Source organism: Heptranchias perlo, chromosome 4, assembly GCF_035084215.1.
Source record: "Heptranchias perlo isolate sHepPer1 chromosome 4, sHepPer1.hap1, whole genome shotgun sequence".
Taxonomy (NCBI): domain Eukaryota; kingdom Metazoa; phylum Chordata; class Chondrichthyes; order Hexanchiformes; family Hexanchidae; genus Heptranchias; species Heptranchias perlo.
The window spans coordinates 24,327,114-24,349,913 of record NC_090328.1 but is presented as its reverse complement, the minus strand read 5'-3'; the positions used below and the strand labels follow the sequence as shown (position 1 = coordinate 24,349,913).

General features: G+C 40.6%; 1 protein-coding gene across 1 annotated transcript in view; it reads left to right on the top strand.

The window, feature by feature from the left end:
- The window catches only part of sorbs2b (sorbin and SH3 domain containing 2b), a 259,709-nt gene that overhangs the window by 107,869 nt on the left and 129,040 nt on the right, over positions 1–22,800 (top strand). The window contains exons 4-10 of the mRNA XM_067982104.1: positions 1,793–1,819; positions 2,547–2,689; positions 5,521–6,174; positions 11,429–11,917; positions 13,934–14,075; positions 17,700–17,765; positions 20,924–21,093. Of these exons, the coding sequence (XP_067838205.1) occupies positions 1,793–1,819; positions 2,547–2,689; positions 5,521–6,174; positions 11,429–11,917; positions 13,934–14,075; positions 17,700–17,765; positions 20,924–21,093 (1,691 nt within the window). The remainder of the gene's footprint in view (positions 1–1,792; positions 1,820–2,546; positions 2,690–5,520; positions 6,175–11,428; positions 11,918–13,933; positions 14,076–17,699; positions 17,766–20,923; positions 21,094–22,800) is intronic.

The following is a 22,800-nucleotide window of genomic DNA, read 5'->3' as shown; positions in this document are numbered from 1 at the left end:
CACATTGCTAATGAAATGATTTATGTTCACACTGAGAATACAATTTGTAAATTATTAACTAAAACAATAACTATTTTATTGTCATCCTCAGGGGGTAATTGTACTTGAAGTATAATAAACTGTGCTGTAAAAAAGTCATTGTATCGTATATAATGCGGAGTAAATTTAATTTGCTTTGGAAAAGCTTTAAACTTTAGTGTTTTTGACAAGAGCGTGAAATACAATGTTTAAGATGAGTGCATATGTGCTATGAAACTTGTAGGCACACACTAGGATGTCAGAATGTTTTGTAAGGAGAGCAGTTTTAACTTGTGAACTGTTTGTATTCCATCTTAAAATAATTGGGACCAATAGTGTTTTCACCAATAATTTCAAATAATTTAAAAAATTAAAACTTCCAACCTTCATAAAAATGATCATTAATATTTACATGCATATCAATATATTATTTTTGTCAGTAAATACATCAATGCGTTTATTTCTCACCTGAAGGCCCACATGAGAATTATCTAAACCTCTAAGTAAAAATGAAAAACCGCCAAGCTGCCAAAATGTTTCAGTAACAGCGAGGCAGTGTCCTCACATCTGACTACATATATATTGTATTAGGCCACATTTGAATTGATTATTTAATTGGATTTTCCAAGTTACCTAATTCAATTCACAGCATTTTATATAATGTGGCAGTGCCACTGAAAGGTTCCATTCATTTCATTTCAAATCCAATCCATTCCAATTACTTAGTATTATTTAAGTTTGAGCATATTAGAAACAAAACCACACAACGACATACTGATACTTTACAGGCAGGCCTTTGTTTCTCGAAACGTAATAGTCTGGGCAATGCCCTAAATGACTAGACAGTAAAACCAATGTAGCACGTTAGTGGCAGTATTCCACCTCCCACCTGATGATATTCATTTGTACCACGTGGTGTGCTTTTTATTTCAATAGTTGAGCGATTAAAAGAAATAATTTGCATTTATATAGCACCTTTCACACACTCTAGGCATCCCAAAGCATTTCACAGGTGATTAATTGATTTTGCCGTGTAGTTACTGTTGTTACATAAGCAAACACAGCCGGGCAAGTTCCTGCAAACAGCAAGTCAGATGAATGATCAGTCGAATTTTTTTTTTGTGATGATGGCTGAGGGAGGAATATTGGCCAGGACACCGAAAGAACTTGCTGCTCTTCTTCAGAAAGTGCCACAGGATCTTTTACATCCACCCGCAGAGGCAGATTGAGGGGTCTTTATTTAATATCTCATCCGAAAGACGGCATCTTTGACAATGCAGTACTCTCTCAGTACTGCACTTAAGTGTCAACTTGGAATATGCGCTGAATTCTTGGACTGGGACTTGCACCCATGACCTTTTGACTCCGAGGCAGAGTGCTACTGACTAAACACAGGCATGGAAAATACACATTGAAAGAGATACCTGATACTGGTTCAAATAATTTAAACTAATTTGTTACGTATGTGAACATTGCTAATTTTTAAAGAAGTTGCCTTTAAAGAAGTAACTGAGCCAAGCTTATGCAAATAAAGCTTTTGGCATTTAATAGTAAAGGATTAAATTTATAAAAACAAAGAATAATGTAATACTGAGAATGGCCTGGATGTTTATACTTTGAATAAGTCCTGTCGCCATTTTCAGTGCATCCTGTTACATTTGAGAAGGTGGTAAGTTAATACCTTTTTGTCAACATTAGTGAGATATCTAGATTATACCTCCATGTGATGTCTTACTGATAGCTTGCTCATTGTGCTATTTATTCTTTCTTCAAGGTAATGAAGCACAGATACCAGATTCAGGTAAAGATAGTTAGTTTCTCTGAAAAAAAATAGTCCGATTGTGTGAGTTCACCTCGGGTCTTTTTATTTTTGTTTACTTTGCAGAAAAGCATTGTAATAAGCAAAGGTTTCTAACTTATAACTGTCGGATGGCAGCTTAGCAGAAGATTTTCTGTCTGAGACTGCATTTCCCTTATAAATTTGCTGATGTACCATTTCCAGATATGTAACATTTGTAAAAAAAAAATTCTGCCAGTTTTAATGGATAAAATTAAAAAATAATGTTAAAGAAACACAAAGATAAGATCCACTGGAAGCAGATCTTGTACTGCACAATTTGGAATGTTATTTTACCTAAGGAACTCACTGTAGTAAACAGATTGCACTTCTCATTGGAATGTGACAGAAGATAATCAGTTTTTTCCTGTAAACTGCTGTGACCCATTAGTCTTCCCAGATGAAGTGGGCAATGACGGAAGTGTCACTCTTCAGTTATGTCTCTCTTTCATTTTTGGGGATTCCAAGGGCCAAAAGCAACATTGCTTTTGTGTGCATGTGTCAGAGTTCCCTTACCCCTATTCTCTTCTGCATTGCTGGGTAGGAGTGGGATGAGACCCATGTTTGAGCTTGAGCCCCATGTTTTACACATGCTTCAGGTGATTGGCACTTTGGCTGTCCTGTCTTACGATTGCCGTAGAAGAATTTGCAGTTTTAACCTGCCTGAAAGGAAACTTGTCATCTTCTGCAGATGTTTGGAGATCCTATAATGTTGTCGATGGCTTCAGAGGGGCCCTAAACGGCGAAACGTACAGCTCGTCGCTGGCAGCCAAAGGTTTCCGCAGCGTCAGGCCGAATCTTTCATTTCCAGAGAGGAAAACGCCTCCACAGCAGGTGAATGAAAACCATCCATCCATGTGTAACAGCGCGTCTACAGCAAGAGATATCTTTTATAAATGTTCCAGAAAGAAATGCTGCATTCTGAGTAATTAAAACACACTGCCTGCCAGCGCACTCCAATGGAATAAAAACACGGTGATGTGATTGTCAGGTTCACAGGTTTCCCAAGCACTGATTGAAGCTGGGATATGTGTCATGCTGATGGAAGTTCAGGGATAGTCACATCTGGCAAACGTCATAAAATGCTAATTGCCTTGTTGCAGGTTTAATCCTGGTTATTAGTGAATTTGCTCTACAAATATTGTATTGCCGTTTAACCTGTTGTAGAAAATGGTAGTGAATGCTTTCTTCCAGAATGAATGTAATGTGTACTATCAAGATTATAGACACTTGTTTGTCACCATTTTAGATCAATGCTAGTTTCTACAAATCAAAGATTGAAAATCACAGATGCTGTCTGCTGTTTCTTGAGTTTGTTGGTATTTACATCTTTGATGTTGAGTGTTGTGAAGATGAAATCTTGAACTTTAAATTGCTGTTTTAATTTAACTTCCCAGTTTTATTTTGTAGTTTGAGAGACTAATCAAACCTGCACTGGCTACATTTCAGAAGCATTAAAAAAAATAAAGGGCATTACCGAAATGCCATTCAATTATGAAAATTATTCTCTAAATGGGTCAGAGTTATATCTTGCAAGGAATGAAGTCACCTGGGAGTATTTTATAAGGCAGCAAAGAATCAGTTGCACATTTCTGTTGGTTCATGACTATGGTTAACCTGCACAAGTGTTCACTTTAACATGCTCCATTGGCACTGACTTATTCTTTTAATCTAACCAGCTTGGCTGATTTTTTTTTTAATTGATGGGAGGACACCAGAAGTAGCCGGCAGTGTAATGATACATATTTATGTACCTGAAGAGTTTCCTGAGACAGATCACAAAAGGTCCCAGGTTTGATTCCCTGATTTGTGCCGAGCTAGCTGATCTCCGCTGTGGCGGCAATTGAGGTACTAAAACCAGCCTCAACTCCCATGGGTTAGAGAGAGAGGGAGGGAAACAGCCATGGTGATTGATCTGAGTAACTATGCGGTGACCCCTGCTGGAAGCGTATGTGTAGGCAGGTTAGTTGAGGACAGGATCGGCTGTGATGCTGCCCCCTATGGTTGAATATCCCACTGGAACTCCCTGTCAGACAATGGACAATTGAGTGAAGCACCCAGAGGGTTATAGCATCTGTAGAGCTGCTTTCCACCAAAGGGCTTAACATTTTCAGGAGAGGGGAAAAATTGACACAAGGGCACAAAATTTGGACTGGAAATTACTGTAAGTAGCAGATTCTGTTTTAATGAATGTATTGATCTTGTTTAGTCAGTATATTCAAATATTAAAATAAGAGTTGCAAAACTATCTATATACCATATCGAAAAAGAATGTATAAAAATCCCAAAGTTAAGCAAATTAAAATTTCCCTACCACACATGTTAATGAACAACAACATTTTTAATCCATTAAAATAACCTGGTGTACAGTGTTTCAGATAAGGCTACGTATAAGAATGATAATGAGTTACAGTGGCATGGGGGGGAAATTTTAACCCCCTCACCCCGTGATCGACCAACATTCCCTCCCTCCTCGCTGCGCCCCCACCCTCCCCACACATCAACCCTCGACCTTCCCTGATTGCTGGGGACCGCCCACAGCTGCGGCCTTCTACAGCAGGCTTTCCCGCCCTGCTACTGGCTAACCTCTCAATCTGGCGGCTGCCGGGTGGGAAATGGATTTCAAAAAATGTTAGAGGTCCTGCCGTAAAATTCATCAGGACCTCCATCATCCCAGGATTTCCGAGTTTCCCGGCCGCAGACACGCTCCCCCTCTCCCTCCCTGACTCCCCGTAAATATCGGAGCCATCGTCTTGGAGCCATTACTGTACTGTTGAAAATAATCTCTGAAATGTTTCAAACAGATAAACAGTATGATGGGAAGGGATATGAAATAGATTCTGTTTGTATTGTTGTCATACGTGTATGCAGAGTTATGACGAATATTATTCACATAGCTTCACGTTATAAAAATGCTTAGCATAACTATCGCTGCATGAATGGGCAGATAACATTTTCTGCTAATGGCACTTTAACTTGTAGTTAGACACAAAGGTGGGAATTTTAACCTCCCAGGACGGGAGAGGGGCGAGGGGGCCGCGGTCAAAATTTCAAAAACGGACACCTAACCCTACCTGCCTCCAGTAATTTAAATATTTTGATAAGGCTGCATGCCTTAAATTTTACATGACTTCTAAACCCCTCCATGATCTCTCCCTCCCTCCACGATCTCCGGTCCCTGGCTGCCGCCTACCAGCGCAGGCCTTCCCATCCGACAGCCAGACTGCCTCTCAATCTGGCTGGCTGCTGGCCGGGAAATGGAGATATTTTTCTTTAATGAGGTCCTGCCGTTAAATTCGGCAGGATCTCCCCGTTACCCGCTTCTCCGGGTTTTCCAACCGCTATAACCAACCTCCCCCTCCCAACTCCTGCTACCTCCCTGCCTTCCTGTAAATACCAGAGCCAAACTATCTGGGATAGTTTAAAAATGCTTAGTGAATGTAATTAAGCAGGAGCTTTTTCTGATTGTTCAAGGCCAGTATAGGTACTCAAAACATGATTTGATATATGCTAATGAGTCACATTAAGCGTGTTCTAAAAGCGTTATCTAGGATAATGCTCACTGTTTTAAATGAAGTGAATTCTCCCTGCTGATGTTTTCCATTTTTCTTTTTCTTTCTTGTGTTTGGTTTCTGTCTTTCCTGCTGTGTGGTTATCTTTGACAGGTTCCTTCTCCACCACCCAGAAAGGAAAGCTTTAATTGGTATCCACTAACAGATCCCGGTAGCCACCACATACCACCTAGTTCAACACAGGAACCTATAAGTGGCAATTGGCCATCATGCACAACACCTAGCCTGCAAATAACCTCCAGTGTTAACCGTTTGACTAATAAGGAAGAGTACACGCAGAGTTCATCGCATTTGTTTCGACACTCCAGCACAATTTCCCCTTCTGCACAGCAGCCACCATCTGCTCAGACCGTAAGCTGCAAAGTAACTGGTAGTAGCACTGCTGACACTTCACTCCAGACAAACCATGGGCACTCCCAAGAGCGTAAAGTCACTGCCATCAAGCTAACCTTGTCGGAGGATCAGATGGTTGCTAATTCCCACAATGCGAGACAGTCATCCAAGCTTGACATTGATGTGAAACCCTCACTGCATTCACTTTTACTTGGAGATAGGACAGAGTCTGAGACACACACAGCCTCTCTTTCCATTCAGATAGTTCCAGGAAGTGTGCATACAACAGAACCTGGGCTTGACACACAAGGATGCCCACCTGTATCTGCTGCAAACAATGGAAGGAATCTACACAAGGACATGTTACAAGTGCTTAATGCTCCATCTTGTGCACGTTCCTCAGGGCATCATCTGGTATATAATACTCTTTTTTTTTTATTAGCGGTAGTTTTCAATGTAGTTAACATTTTCTTTCACTTGCAGAGGACTTAGAAGTTAACAGCTCTCATTTGTAGCTTACCTGTGAGAAAAGCACGATGAAAGGTGTGAATTTTTTTTTAATGGAAAATTATTACATTTGCAGGAGTACATTGGCAATTCATCCTTCTTCCACTGCCAGCTTAAAGCACCTGTGAATCCACAGTCGCGGCCACCCCAAATTCCGGTGGCAGTGGCAGACATTAAAGTCATTTTGGTCTGTTTCAGGCCAATGATGATTTCAAGCCATTATGGGTCATAAATCCTGCATAATTTAAAATCACGCAAGCTTTCAGTTCTGAAAAATGTCTTCTCCTTTACTTAGGGCTCTCTTCACCAATCAATTTCACTGTGTAAGTTCTAACATTCACTTTAATGTGGAGTTAATCCCATTGGGAAAATGAGTGTGCATCTGTCCGACATAAAATAAAATGCAGAAAGGAACATTAGTTTGGAAGGGGAAAGAAAGTATTCGTATGGATGCTCACTCCCTTGCCATTTGTGTGGGCTAGCCTAAACATGTGCAATTCTCCTCCAACTCCAAGTGAAGTCTTCTACTCTGCAACTCCAAAACTTTCAATCAAAGGAAAAGCAATATCTATTTTCCTATGTTTTGTTTACATTGATGCAGTTGGATCACTAATCTCTGGGTTGCCCACCTGGCACCTGCTTGGCCACCCCTCCTCCAGCTGCTGGGGCCAACTATTGGGGCAGCAATTGGCCCTCCAGTTGGGCCCGCAGACAATCATCTTCCATTTCCACCTCCCCCCCCCCCCCCCCCCCCCCTGCCCACCGCACTCAAACTTTTAATCAGCCCGTGAGTTTAAAACAAAAAATCTGCTGGTTGCTTTACTGGAATGATTCCAGGGATGAGGGACTTTAGTTACATAGACTGGAGAAGCTGGGGTTGTTCTCCTTGGAACAGAGGCGGTTGTGAGGAGATTTGATAGAGGTATTCAAAATCATGAAGGGTCTAGTCAGAGTAGATAGAGAGAAGCTGTTCCCATTGGCGGAAGGGTCAAGAACCGGAGGACATAGATTTAAGGTGATTGGCAAAAGAACCAAAGGTGACATGAGGGAAAACTTTTTTACACATCGAGTGGTTAGGATCTGGAATGCACTGCCTGAGGGGGTGGTGGAGGCAGATTCAATCATGGCCTTCAAAAGGGAACTGGATAAGTACTTGAAAGGAAAAAATTTGCAGGGCTACGGGGAAAGGGTGGGGGAATGGGACAACTGGATTGCCTCCTTCCATCCTGTAACCTTTCTATGATTTTAGGATTTGATATCTTAAGCACGAGCTGCCTCTTCCAGCTCTCTTCCTGCTGACATGTCTCGTCTTGTCCCTCCCCCAGCTGCTGGCCCCCCAGTTATGCACGAGGATAATCACGTTCCATTTTCCCTCCCCCTCCCTCTCCCCCCGCACCCCTCCCCCCCACCCCTCAAACTTTTATTCAGCCCGTGAGTTTAAAACAAAAAAGCTTCTGGTAGCATTCCTAAGGATGGTGTTATACATACTGTCCATAGTAAACGCAGTCGAGGTGATTAAATAGAATCTTGTGATTGAAATATGCTCCACAAGAGCTTTTTCATTCTAACATACTTTATTACTGCAGATTTCCAATGACTGGGATCAGTGCCTTTTATAAGAAAATCAATGCAGTTAATTGAATTGAGAGCACAAGAGTGCATTTTGCCGCAGATATAATAAAATGTAGATGCAAACATCTGTTTTGGAAAGGAAGAGAAAGTCTTGATTTGAACTCTTTCTTTCCTTGCCACATCTCCCAAAATAGCACAACTAAAATTAAATGTAAGAAAAATTATCTGGAGGAAAAGTATTTCATTTTGGGACTAAATAAAATCTAATGTGTGGAAGGAGGGAGAGGCAGGATGACAGCCAAACAATGGAGAAGGGAGAGACCAGGCATCACTAGAAAGGCGAGTCTGGGGAGAGGCTCAATAAATGCTTAATCTTTGGTGAGGGAAGTGTCGAGCCGATCATCCCTACAACATAAAAGCTTGGAGGTGCAGCTAACAAATACTCAAGTATGCAGCAGAAAGACTGTATGTGTGTGTGTGTGTGTGAGATTATAGGTTTCCATGAATATGCCTGAAAATGCATAAGTTTTATGTGCAAATTTTTGAATTTTGTCAGGATGCATGCAATTGACCTCCAGAATGACAACCTGTGTTTTGTGCATGGGAGTAGGGACCTTATGCAGTGGGCCCGAATGTGTTCATTGCAAAGACACAGGTGTATACTGAGTCAAGCAATTGGTGCCGTTCACTGTTTGCAAGAGTGTCCTAACTATCCACAAAATGAATAAGAGCAGGAACTAAGTGGAAATGTGAAGCTGATGTGGTTCACAATACCTCTGTAGTGCTTTCCATTTTTCCTTCCATTATTGACGTTAACTCAAACTTGACTGACTTTACTGCAGAAGTCCATAAATGTGACGTTAGATACATTGAACAGCCTTGGGGAAAAATAAAACTGGATACTCGATGCCAAGATGAACGACAGTGTTTGCCTCTCATACATACTCTTGAGCATCTTTAGTACCGTGGACATTTTTAAAAAATTCAAGCAGCAGGTAACATGCATGAGCAACACTTCTTCCTGACCTTATTACAGTCTTGTTGTTTAAAGATGTAGGTGCTGCCGGGTGTGGTTACAACGGGCAGATCTAGCCTTTTCAGGTCATATCTGTTTTAAAGGGGCACTGCCTTCATTAGGAAGTATTTGACAAACTTTATTTGTTTTAAAGTAAACAATACAGTGAAGTAATTTGCATCACTTGCAAGTGACAACGTAACAAAAACAGCACCCACTGGAGTGAATTATCAGGCCTCCTGCCCGGCGGAAATGGGGCGTTAACGCTCTGAAAATGGAGGGGAATGACCGACTGTGGCAATGTTCTCCTGGGCCTACCGCTGAGCAGCCCAGAGCGGTCCCCGAGTCAGGCGGTAGACCCTTTTAAAATGCAAATTGGGGTCCTATGATGTATGTCATTTTTGGACTGAATTGGGAGGAACATGCTGGCTTGCTGGCGGCCCGGCCAAAGAGGATCCCAAAGGAAAGCTCATCTTAATTTTGTGGGGCAGGAATCCAGCCTGGGCCACTGCCACTCCTCCAGACCAGCGTCATCCACGGTGGAGCTATCTTCTCAATATTGCAATGGCCCGGAGTCAGTAGGCTGCCCCTGGGCACTTGATCTCTGGCTGCAGGTGTGCAGGGGGCGATTATGAGGATGTTTTGAGAATGTGCCTGTCATGGAGGAATATTTCCTATGCTGTGTGGAAGATGTGAGGTGTGGGGATGTGAGGTCTGCAGTGGTGGTGAGAGTAAGTGCAGAGTGTTTTGAGTATGAGCAGAAGTTGGTGGAGTGAAGTGTGGTGCAGTGATTGTAGGAGGGGGCAGAAAAGTGGGGGAGGGGGCGTGTTGTGAGTAGTGAGGCTGCAGCTGCAGGAGAGAGTAATTGATGTGAGAGGTAAGATTCTTACCTGGACAATCTGGTGGGGTCAGATTTTTTTTGCGACATTGCAGCCATGTCCTGGGAGCTAAGTTCCTGGCATTGACCACCTCTGTGACCTCTTCCCACTGGTGGCAGAGGTGTTGCCTGTCAGGGGTGGGGGGCAATAGGATTTCCCTCCTCCTGTCCACTGTCTGGACCAGGGCTTCTAAAATATCATTTGGAGAACCTGGAGGCCCATTCTTTAGGTCTTGTAGCCATTTCTGTGTTCACAAGCATTCCCTCCTGTCTGCAGTGACAGTGCACCACCCCTTTAACAGGTGCAGGTTGCTGTTCAGTTGCATCAGAGATGCTCGATTTCCTGTCCCTGCAAACAGGCGAGCAGCCAATAAACAGCGCAGATAGCGTTGGCTGGGCCCTTGACTCAAACTATTTAATTGGCTGTGATGCACAGTAGGACATCCTGAGGTTGTGAAAGGTACTATATAAGTGCAAGTTATCTCTTTTCTCCAGGCTTGACTTCTCCAATGCTCTTGCTGGCCTCCTAACTCCACCCTACACAGACTCATTCGGGACTTTGCTTCCTGCATCCGACCCATCACCTTAGCCCTGTCAATCTCCACTGGCTTCCCTTCCCCCAGCGCATTGATTTCAAAATTCTTGGCTTGCTTATAATTCCCTTCATGATCGTGCTGCACGCTACCTCTGCATCATGCTGCAGCGCTATTATCCAGCTTGCACCCTCTGATCTTCTCTCCCTGCTGTCCACCATCTATGGTAGAACCTTCAAACGTCATGTTTCTGCAATCTGGAATTCTCTTCCTAAACCCTTCAAAACATTCCTCAAACGTTCCTCTTTGACTACAACTCTGGTCTCCTCCCAAACTCTTCCTCCTCCCCTTCTCCCACTCCATTCCTCTCTCTTTCCCCTCCCCCCTCCCCTCACCGCCCCCCCCCCCCCCCCCCCCGCCCATGCTGATGCAACTTGCGTTGTTTTCATAAGTTAAAGGCACTTGCTTTATGTTCTGTACCCTGTCCTGATTTTCTGCCTTTAAGGGGAAAGGGAAAAAGATTTTTACTGAATTTTTCCAGGCTCAAGCAATTTTAAAATTAAATTATTCACTTAAAGAATCTTGCTGACATAGAAGGTGAAATAGAGACTTGCCACTTAAGTCCTGGTTGCCACATTGGAAATGGTAGTGCTCTTAAAAAAAAATGTTAAGACTGAGTTTGAAATCAATCGTAGAAAATTATTTAACTGGTAAATGTCACTTTAATTGTAGAGACTGGTATAGTTCAGCCACCTACACCAGTTTGTCTAAGATTTGTTTAACTTTTGCAAAATATGACTCTTATTCAGAAATCATTATATATGTTAGATATTTTCACAAGTATTGCCAGCAGCTGACTGCTGATCAGAACCAGGTCTTTGGACATTAATGTAGGTTGATCGGCCTAAATGTTTGTTGTTTTGTGCATTTTAAACAGATTAGATATGGATTATGAAATTTAAATGCAAAATCTGTTATAATCACAGTTAACAACACAATGGAGGCACAGAGCCAGGCAATGATGTTTTGTTTTAATACAATCTATAACCAATGAGAATTTGAAAATTATCTGAAGGCATTATTTGGAAGACTGTCAGATTAATTGTCCCCAACATTTAATAACTTGTTCTTGTGTTTACACCCATAATATTCTCCCTCCTTCAGCCTGAAAATCAGAAAATGATTGCAGTGACTCAGTCAGAAGAGAAAATGGCATCCAAGATTAATACTTCACAGGCATGCAGGCAAATCTCACCAGAAGTTGCTTCACCTCTTCCTCTGCTACCTACTAACAGGACCCTTCTCTCACCTTACCATGGTGTGGAGCGAGAGCCAGCTACCCTGCCAACCTTCGATGACTTCATCCCTTCCCACCTCCAGAAAGCCCATTACCCTACCCTGTCACCGTACGGTTTTTCTTCCCTGACCTCGTATCTTTCCACACACCCGAATGAAGCACCTTCGTTTGTTGCTGACTCCACTCTGAGTGAATATTCGTCTTGCAGCGTAAGTGAGTCCTCCACAGCCATTCTAGATGAGCTACAAACCTGTGGCTACGACACCACGGATCATTCTGACACTCCATCCCCAACTCTGAGTCGGATGTCCGCAATAACCGATGATACAACTACCACCAGTACTGCTCCCGCTCATGTAATTACCCTTCCTGTTAATCCACCTTGCTAAACTAGGTGGCATAATTTCAGTAGGGCATAATATAACCAGAATCTGTCACATTAGAGTTGTCTGCATGTTCTGAATGATGTGTTGTGTTCTTTTCGTATGTGATTCGCCTCCCCTCACCCACCCCATCTGCAACCACTGGTACCTACTAACAGTTTGTCACTTAGCAGTAATGGGATGTCCTTTTTGTTGGTCTGGTTTATTCACGCAACTGGGTGCATTTTATGGTGTTATACAACACTCTTCTAAAAAGTTCCATGTTTGGAATTAAATTTACCAATTAAAATGTTTGCCATGGATAGGATTTTGCTAAGTTTTTCTGAATTTATGTGGTGTAGTTTTTGTTCATTTGTTCTTCTGTGGTGCATAAGGAATTATTTAACTAACCCCTTATTTTACAGATATTAAAAACCTAATGCAAATCAAGACTGATCTGAAAGGCTCCTTAAGTCTCACTTACATCATGTATGTTTTAACCATCATTTTACCTCAGGATCTTAGAATAGTCATGTTCAGTGTGAATAGGGTAAATACAATCAATTTTATCAAGGCCTTTACAAACTGGAAAATTACAATGAAATGTTACAATAAAATAATTAATATAGATCAGGTGATGTTGAACCATTTGCCTGAAATCAAAATTTTTCTTTGTGAGTGCTTCAATCACAGACAGAACTGCAGTGGAATGTGCTGGTCTCCATTTTCTCAACCCTTTATTAAATGGGATAAATTATAATTGAACTGGACTTTCCTCTTCTGGTCTGTCTCGATTTCATCAGTTTTGTGATTCTGTTTGCCTTGACACAAAGGAAGTACTAAATAGCAATAGCTATTTCTTAATCTTTAAATACTTTTGTGCTTATAGTACAGCCAGCAACATTCCTGAGCAAAACATTGAGTTATGTAGCAAATCAACCTTTCAGATCAACCACAATTTGAATTGGGTTTGAGATCCCTTTTAAGAAATGGTCATGTGTAGATTCACGTTGTTAAATACAAGCAGGAAGGGTTCAAGATGGAGTCAGATACAGATATGTTTAATTCACTGCTTGAACCAACTTACTGCAGAGAGTTTTTCAGAGTTTGTAATACCCTAATTTCACAACATTGTAAAATCCCCTCAGAATATTAATTTTGAATCTGTTATTCTGTTTGCCCTCGTTGTACCTATGACTGGTGAAACTAACTCTTTTATCGTTTTAAATGCGTGATTTCCTTTGGAAATCAAAGTTATGAGGAAGTTGAAAGATTTAATGATGATAATGAATGATGATGGTGGGGAATCAGTAGGTTCATGTGGCTTAATGTAGAACCAGGACAGAGTGTATCAGGTAAATGTACATTTAATGGACACATGCACCAAGCCCTCATGCCAAAAATGGGTGACACTCCAGATGTTTGTCATTCATTATTTGCTAAACCAGTTACCTAAGAAAATAACACAAGCTTGTGTTTTTTTACCAATTTTCAGGCATCTTCATTGTTTATCCCATTCTAACCCAGGTTTCTTTTGTAGATGTGAAAGCACTGACTGCATGAGGTGACAAAAAATAATTTAGATTTATTTTCATTTTAACTAATAGTCCCTCATTTGGGGATAACAGTAACTTTAGAATTGTCAGAATCCATAATGCACTTGAGACAAACTAGTTTGAGGTAGGGGAGAGTGGGGGAGGTGCAGTTGTGTGACAGAAATGGTATCCCTGCCTGGAAGACTGTGTGAAAGCATTTGTTTGGAACGTTGAAATGCTTTGGGGTGGAGGAAAGCTATTCTCTCTATATTCACATGAGCAATCTTGATAATCAGATTGCACTCTGTACTCACTTTAGTGACCTATATATGTTTCTGTACATACTAATCACATCACCACCTTTGCCTTTTCTGGATGGCAATGTCTTACGTCCTCCCTCTTTGATGATAAAAAAAATAGTATTAATTCATTGCTGGGTGTTCATAATGGTCTGTTTTGTTCTTGCTGCACACAGATGGCGGTGAATGGGAATTCTGTCACTGATAGTAGCAGTCCAATGAGTTACTTGCAAAGGCCCTTCTCCCCATTATCGGCTTACCCTTCACCACCCTCAGTACATCCAAACATTGTTGTAATGCCGCACAGCAGAACGATGGGTAAGCTATTTCATTGCAATGTTTACATTGTGAAATTGTCTAATAAGCTTTGAATTAATCATGTGGCACACTGCCATCAGTTTAATCAGTAACAATGACCTATATTGTTCATTGATATTTGCTTCACAAAAATGTAACTGTAGTCAGTATTCTTACACACTTGAAAATCTCAAGGGCTCAAATGTTTATAGTTTTATTACCATAGAATTTTATCTAATATATAAGTAACAGTTCTGGTTAATATGAAATGGTAAAAACTCATAAATTTACCCTAACTTTAAAGTTCTAAATAATTAAATGTGAAATGTTAGTGTCTTGTTAAATAATTACTTTGAAAAAATATCAATATAAAATAGAGCTTTAAACTTACTGTTAGGGTTGTTATTTTTGTATTCTATGCGTCTTCATTTTTTGGTTAAATGATAAAGTGATAAATATTTATTATAATTTTGAACATCGCATTTGGTATCTTAGTCGTTCAAGTTAAAAGAAATCATCTAAAAATTAAAGTGACTAAAATTAGACTCCTGAAGACAATGCTGGGGCTGAGAAGGAAGGCCAGAGTCAGAGGAACGGAAAGTTCAGGTAGGATTGTAGGAGGTTATAGAAGTAGGGAGGGATGAGGCTATGAAGAATTTGAAGACTAGGATGAGAATTTTAAATTTAAGGCGTTGGGAGACTGAGACTGGGAGCGGGAGCTAAAATAAGTGAGCAAGTACAGGGGTGATGGACAAGGGGGACATGGTGCGTGATAGGATATGAGCAGCAGAGTTTTGGAGGAGCTGAAGTTTATGGACAATACAAGATAGAAAGCCAGACGGGAGAATATTGGAATCGTGGAGTCACAAGGTGACAAAGGTATGGATGAGAGTTTCAGCAGTAGATGGGCTGAGACAGGGGCGGAGTTAGATGATGATAACTAGACGATTTTTGTGATGAAGAGGATTATGGAGTTGGAAGCTCAGCTCAGGACCAAGGTTGCAAACAGTTTGGTTCACCCTGAGACAGTGGCCGATGAGGGAGATGGAATCGGTGGCAAATATTATGTTTGGTATTTTGCAATTGGTTCCTCAAAGTCTCTGTGTGTATGTGTCTGCCTCTCTTTTTTTCTCTCTCTCTCTGTCTCTCTGTCTCCTCCTCCCTCTCTCGCACTCTTGTTTTCTATCTCTAACACGGATGTCAGTAATTTGAATGCTTACATTTTTTAACTATCAACAAAACACTGGTGGCAATCAAATGATAATTGGAGGCTTTATTTTCAAAATTCAGCTCATTTGTCTTTTTTTAAATGAAGAATTTAAATGAGGCTGAACAAAGGCAGACCTTCTATCTGTGTGGGTATGTGTCTCAACGTAATACTTTTCTCCCAAAAAGTACTGAGTCACTGTTTTGTTTTATGTTTGCCTAAATCCTAAAACTCCCTGCAAATATATCAGGGATCTCTGATTTTATGATTTGCAGAACATTTTTTTTAGAAAAGTGTTACTATTTTGTTAAAATGTTAAGTAATAATGTTAATACTTCGGTCTTGATCTTAACTCTGGGCGGGTTTGGTGCGTTGGGGGGCCGGAATGAGCGAATTTGCATGCCGAGGCCTGGAGAGATTTTAACTCCTGGGTCTAATTTCCATATTCAGGCTCTGACTCCCACCCGAACTTGGCAGAAATCACTGCCAGGCAGGCAGGTGGGAGTGGGAATTCGGGTGGCAGGAGGCTGTCGTCAGGGATCCGTTGGAACCGACCCGGCCTCGAGGTAAGTGGTGAGGGAGTGTCCAGAGGGGAATCGCGATTGTGGAAGTGGGGGAGGAAGCCTGGGGCAAGGGAGGTCCAAAGTTTCCTCGTGGGGCTCGGAGGAGCACTCCTGCTCCTCCTGGCCTACAGGGAAAACTAAAATAAAATGTATTAAACTTGCCTTTCTGGGCCTCATCTGGCCCTCAGTCCAGTTCCCGGCTGGTTTGGCCTGGTGGGAAAGCCACCAGCGCTCCCCTGCTCAGGCCTCAGGTTAAGATAGCAGATCAGGCCACGATGACATCACCGGAGGTCGATCTGCGTATTTAAAGAGGACCCCGCCAGCTTTGGGCAGGTGTCCTTGCCCTCTGCAATTTAAAATTGCAGTCGGTCAGATTGGGCTGGGAAAGGAGTGGTTAAGTCCCCCGCTCCATTTTAATTGCCCCCTGGCACCAGTTTTCGCCAGGGGGGGGGGGGAGTTAAAATCGAGGCCTTCATGTCTGAGTCCCAGTCAGTGACCCCCGTCATGCCTTATTTCAAAGAACAGAAGCATATATGGGGGTGTCTTCTGCTTAGATCATCCTGCACTTCCAACAAGGATAGTGTAGATGTTGGAAGCTACATGAATGGGGAGAGAAGGAGAAAAATATTATTAAGAGTTTTCTAAAAGCAACGGATACTAAAAAAAAACAGGCTAGTAAAGCTGTTACACTGTCAGAGGGTAATATAGCATATGAATGCGTTCAGAAGTGGGTTTCATAATAGCACAGGGAGCTAGTCGAACGTGAATTCCTGTCAAGTTCAAAAGCTCAGTAGTTAGATAATTTCCAATTAAGCAGTAATAAATGTCCATGTGTGATATGTAATGAAAGTGAAGATTGACTGGGACTGAGGAAGAAGGCTATCTGTCTCATAATTCTACCCAGCATCTACAATACAATATACATTAATTATTGCTGTTTTAACATTTGAGATGAAAATGACCTTCATTTTGGATATTAAATATATACATTTCAGAATTATTGTCCTTTGCCATTGGTTTCAGGAACATTTTGTTACCTAACTTTTAGACATACAAAGATATAAAGAGGATATTAAAAAAGATTCAGTGTCCTAGTGCAGAAGACCACTCGTGACTCAATGTAAAATGTCACAAACACGGGTAAAATGATCAGAATTGTAGACTGCAGATTTTTGGAAAAATATGATTGATTAAACTGCATATTCATCACTGTGCTTCTGAACAGGTTTCCCAGGTAAAGGAAAGATTCTTTTTTATTCTGTTGGCAGCTCAACATCTAATGGTGCAGAAATATCCATATATTCAGTGATAGATGAATAGAGGTTAACGCTTTGTATCTCAGATAGAAGAAACATTACTCATTGAACAAATCAGACTGACAAAAGAACACAAACAGAAAACCTTAAGGCCGGAAAAACAACTATGAGGCAAATTTTCCTGTTATTGCATTTGGATGTATTGGATCACCTGGGTGCAATGCTTAGAGAAGAATGGGCCAGGAAGGATCTTGTGCTTGGTTCGTTATTTGACCTTGAAAAGATCCGAACTATTTGCCCCTAACCTCCCCATATAAGCTATTCCAAAAACTGACCACCTCTCAGTGAAGTAATGCTTTCTTATTACCCCTTGTTCTGCTATCCTATACCAATGCAAATAACCCCGACTAGTCCTCTACATTTCTGAGCTTAGTTAATTTGAAAACCTCAATCCTCGCCCCTTCAATATCCTTTCTAATGAGAAGAGTACCAGTTCTTTGAATCTATCCACTGTCATTCTATGTTATGTGTCATCTTAGCAATTTTTGACAGAAAACTGTGTAGTTTATAATCTAAATTGACATTAACTGATTAGCGTATTTTGTAACTTTCTGTTAAGAGCATAAGAAAATGCAAAGCAAGAAAAGCCATTTGATCCATCAAGGACTTTTGATCCAGAGCTCACGTATGCTTATTTATCATGGCTCTCCCCCATCAGTGTCACTAGTTTCTCCTCCCACTTTAAAGAACATTAACTCCTTTCTCTACCTCTCCTGAAAAAGAAATCAAGCTGTGCTACTAATATCCGTATAACCCTCAATCCCTCTACTCAACATATTGTTGATTTTGCTATCTTAAAGGTGTGTTAACCATGTTACGTGTTGGTTGAAAAGTGCAATTTAATGTTAAAATCTGATACAAAATAATTAACAATTCTAAGGCTGTGATTCGGATTTGAAACCTTAGCCAGGAATCTCCTCAGAGCTGCTCTTGCTCTACTGTAGTAACTGCTGCAAGTCCAGCCTAGTTCGGGTGACGGAACAGGAACAGCTCTGAAGAAGTTCCCAACCCTTGTTTAAGAGGCACTGTGCGTCTTTAGCTGGCGTGAACACACCTGTGCAGTTAGTGACTAAATACAGAAATAGATGCCCACTGTGTTCAATAATTTACATCGCTGCTATTGAATCTAAACCACTATTTGTGTGCATGTTTGTGGTAATACAGGAGCTTGCATGGCACATGGTTAGGTGTTAGGTTTTCTAAAAGAGTTGGTGCCTGTTTCATGTTCCTACATGAGTAATCCCTGGAGCAAGGGACTCGCCTTAAGTGGGCTCCAGCCTACCTAGTTGTGGGTTTTATGTTCCCTTCTCTTACTGCCCAGTTTCACAAAGATTGTGTTTTGACCCAAGGCAGAGGGCATGCTTAGCTGGTGTCCTTAGAGTTTTTTGTTTCTCCGCTTGTATTTTATTTTTCCCTCCTCAAACAATACCAATATAATCTAGGTTGATCAGCTCCTGTAGGTTTTCTAGATCGCCAATAGACCACATCATGCAGTGTTTATAAGATTCCTCCTGCCGCATCCCTTTGAACCATGGTCACAAAGATCTGGCCTGACCTATGCAGGTCAAACCCTGAAACAGACTAGATGTACAAGGACTATCAAGACAAAGAAGAACCTTAATCTAGTGTGCCAGTCACAGACTTTACAGTTGTACTTCAGATTTCCATTCTGGCGTGAGGAATTTCATAGACATCTGCAGGAGAAATTGGCTTATGAAAAGTGCACACCAGAGCACCTGCCGCATCAATCAATTGAAACTGTGGGCGGTAAGGCTGACTCTGGAATACTCCCAGGCCATAATCCTGCAACCTGGTATTTATGTAGACAGACGATAACAAGAGACTATATCAATAGCATGGGAATTCCCTCCCAATGTTTTTGTTCAGGCTCTCTTGACTCAGCGTTAATGAATGTAGACGATCTGTTATTTTGTAGTTCACCCTCACGAATGGAAGATCCTCTCGTGTAGTTGAGAATATTTTAGGAGTTGGGGTGTCCAGAGATAGATCTGTTCAGCTCTCCAGATAGCCATCAAGTATATAGGCCGTATCTGCCTAAAGGTTAGCAGTCTCTCCTTGTACACACAGGTTTCTGTACGTAGTTAACCTGATCCTGCAAGTAACTCGGAAAGGCAAAAAAATTTTACGACCCCTTTCCTGGCCCCTGAAAATTGGTTCTCGGGCATTGAAGCTGAAAAGAGGCAGGATTCCAATGCCTCTCTCGTGGTCAGATATTGCAGCCAAATTCGGAGGCTATTCTGGCTGTTGAAACTGGACCACTGGTGGAACATGGTCTCTAGTGATCCTTAATTAATTCCCATAGGGCATACACTTTTGCAGCTTATAACACTAAATGGAATGTTTGTTTAATGGTATCCTACCAAGTCAGTTAGTCCTATCTCGTGATGTCCCACATAGGTCGAGAGTATCTCCAGCATCTGTTTGACATTGGTTTAAAATCTAGTCCTATTTGAGTTAATGTTGCGGTCTTAATCTCTCATTTGTATTTGGATCATTAGGGAATCATCTGGAATATCTCATTTTTTGTAGGCTTTCTGGAAATTGTGTCCAGTTAGTCTTTCACTAGTTCCCAGATGGACCTTAATTTATTTCTTCTAATTGAGCATACCCACCATTTGAATTTCTTTTAATGTGTGTTTTTTTTAAAATAAAAAACTGCATTGTTGTTTAGGATTTAGTTTTGGCTCTCAGAAGATAGTGAACTGCAAGCCCTTATTGTAGATAAACCATATTTAATTTGGCATGCTGACAGGGCAGTTCTGTGGATTCCATCAGAGTTTTTAACGAAAGTCACTTCAAGTTTAATTTGTATCAAGGAATTGTCCCACTGTTTTATCTGTCGCCACACAAGTCGCCATGTAGATGCACGCAGAGTTCCTGTTTGCTATGACACATGAACAGTATAAATTAGGCAGTTTTAGCAGTTATTTCATTTTGTAATATGGTGCAAGAACTCAAGGCAAAAAAGCAGCAGATAGTCAAATAGATGGTTTGTTGCATCTTATGCAATTGCCATGTTACAGGGTATAATTGCAAGTTAAAGATTTTTCCATCCAATCAGTTTTGGGGTTTTAGGAAACCATGTGAGGCAACATCCATATGCATTGTGACCTTTTTATGTACATGCTCAGTACGTGATTTGCCCAGAAACTGCCAAACTTGGATCCACTTGTTATGCTCATTATTTAAAGCTTGAAAACTCTACTAGATAAGTAATGCATCTTTTGATCCATAGTTCAAGTATTTGTATGAAATGGACTCTTCCCTCCATGAGGACTGAAATCCAGACAACCTAGAGTTCAGTGCGAAACCTGAAAAGGTTCACCTTATGTCACTTTGGTAAAATATAATACATTGCCCTATACTGAAGTTTCAGAATGAAATGTGCCACTTAGTTAATTTTAAAATGTAAAAGCCGCTGGAATGGATGGGGCAGTAGTTGTTTAGGTGAGTGGTTTCTTCCTACAGAGTTTCCTTTGAGATCCAAGTTAGAAATGAACTGTGAAGCAGATGTACTGCAGCTCTTATGAACTGGATACTAAAATCATTTTTTTTTATTATGTAACAATCAAGATTTTTTTTGTAATTTTGAATTGGCAGTATCGAAAATAGGACTTCCAGCCGCCCCCCCACAACCCACCATGTCCTATTCCACAGAACAATAAGCTTGCAACCAGTGTCATTTGAGTCATCAAAGGATGCGTTTTATTGATAGTTCTAATGATATGTTTCTTACTTGACTTCATTTTCACTTCCCCACAGAGAACATAAGTACCTCACAGCAAAGCAAGTCACCTGGCACAGATATAATGAGCATCGAACCAGTTTACAGAACATCAGAAGAGGAGAAGAAAGTCACGGTAATTAAAGCACCGCATTATGCAGGAATTGGCCCAGTTGATGAATCTGGAATCCCTATAGCCATAAGGACGGTAGGAATATATTTATCTTCTTCACTCTTCGTTGCTCTGTCAGTCATTTCTGCAGAAAGTCCATTATCTCTCCAAATTTGTTCCTCAATTGAATCCTGGTTAAATTCTTGTCCCAAAAAATAATGAGTGGATAAGCTTTACACTAGAATCCCAGTTTATATTTAGTCAGAAAAATTAGAAATAATTATTATATGTTTACTTTAAAGCATGTGGGGCAACCTTAGAATTCAACATTGATAACCTCCTGCAAAACTGTTCCCTATGATTCTCCTCTTGCCCATCAATCACTAACCTATATTCTGAAATTGTCCTGACACAAAGACAACACCTTTTATAAAATTCCTGAAGAATTTTTTGAGCATAAACAGATAGGCTTAACCACGTGAATGTGTGTGGCTCTTGCCAGATACATGGGATTTGCAAGTGTGGCAAGGCTCATGGCCAGGAGGACCCTAATTTTCTTGACTAGAGTTGGTGAGTACTCCAGATGGTGGAGTATTGGAAGACGAAGTTGTGGAAAAATGCTGTTGCCACTCACTATAGCGTTCTTATACAAGGTACATACTTTATAGTTCCTTTTGTAGTATCGGAACCTGTACAAATTGTAAAATGGCTTCTCAAAAAATTCCCATCATTTTCTTATGGCTCTAGAATTTACTATTTTACCATTTTACATACCGTGATCTGTTATAGATGATCCCTCAACAAATAATTGTGTGCGATATCAGAAATTAAGCTTTGATCATTATATGACAGTACATGGCAGCCACCTAGAGTACAAATTAATAAGATATGCAACAGTTATGAAGACTTTTTGATCACAAAATGGTGGGTATTCTAATTTATATTTGAGGATCAACACAAGTTTCAGATGCAGTTTATTCCCTGTTATGCAATGGATATGAACTACAGGAAAATATCATGTGACCAGGTGATGCACCATCATGTCATATTTGAATGGCCGTGGTGTTAAACTGTACGTTCATTATTCACTGTAGCATCTTTTTAAAACAAAAAAGCCTATTTAACAGTAAAGTATTTTCTATAGTGATTAAATTTACAATAAATTAGTGCACTTGTTATAAGACTCTGACAATGAATCTGCCATTGAATTTTGATTTCCTCGTATGCTATCTTTCAGTGGATCCAGCACTTAATTTAATAGTTACATCATAAGCCCTGACCTTTTCTTTCATTATTGCCATACAGAATTTCAACAATTGCAGTAAATGTACCTACTGTCTTTCCCTAGTGCTTAAAAAAAATTACGCTGAATATCAAAGCACCTGCCTTGGACAGAATGATGACTGACATATTATTCAGAGTTTCCTCTGGCTGTAGAATGCCATTGATTGGTAATATAAAACCGTGGAAATAAGAGAACTCTCAAACTTTGCAGTTATGTATTTAATATGCAAACCAGTGACCAAAGTTAAAGGAATAGCAGAAAGCATAATAATTTTAACAAGTCCTTCATCGATAATAGTTTCACTCTTGTTCCACGCCCCCACCCCAAAAAAACTTTTGTGAAGTTTATTACAAATAGATTGCTAGCCATAGTGGATAAACTCATTAATTAAGTTCACCTTGCTCAATATTACCATCAAATGATACCCCAGGGCCTTGTTATCATTTTCTATATCGCTGATATTGAGTCAGTCCTATTTTTTATTGGTCCCTTAGAAACTTTAATCATCCTATCAGATG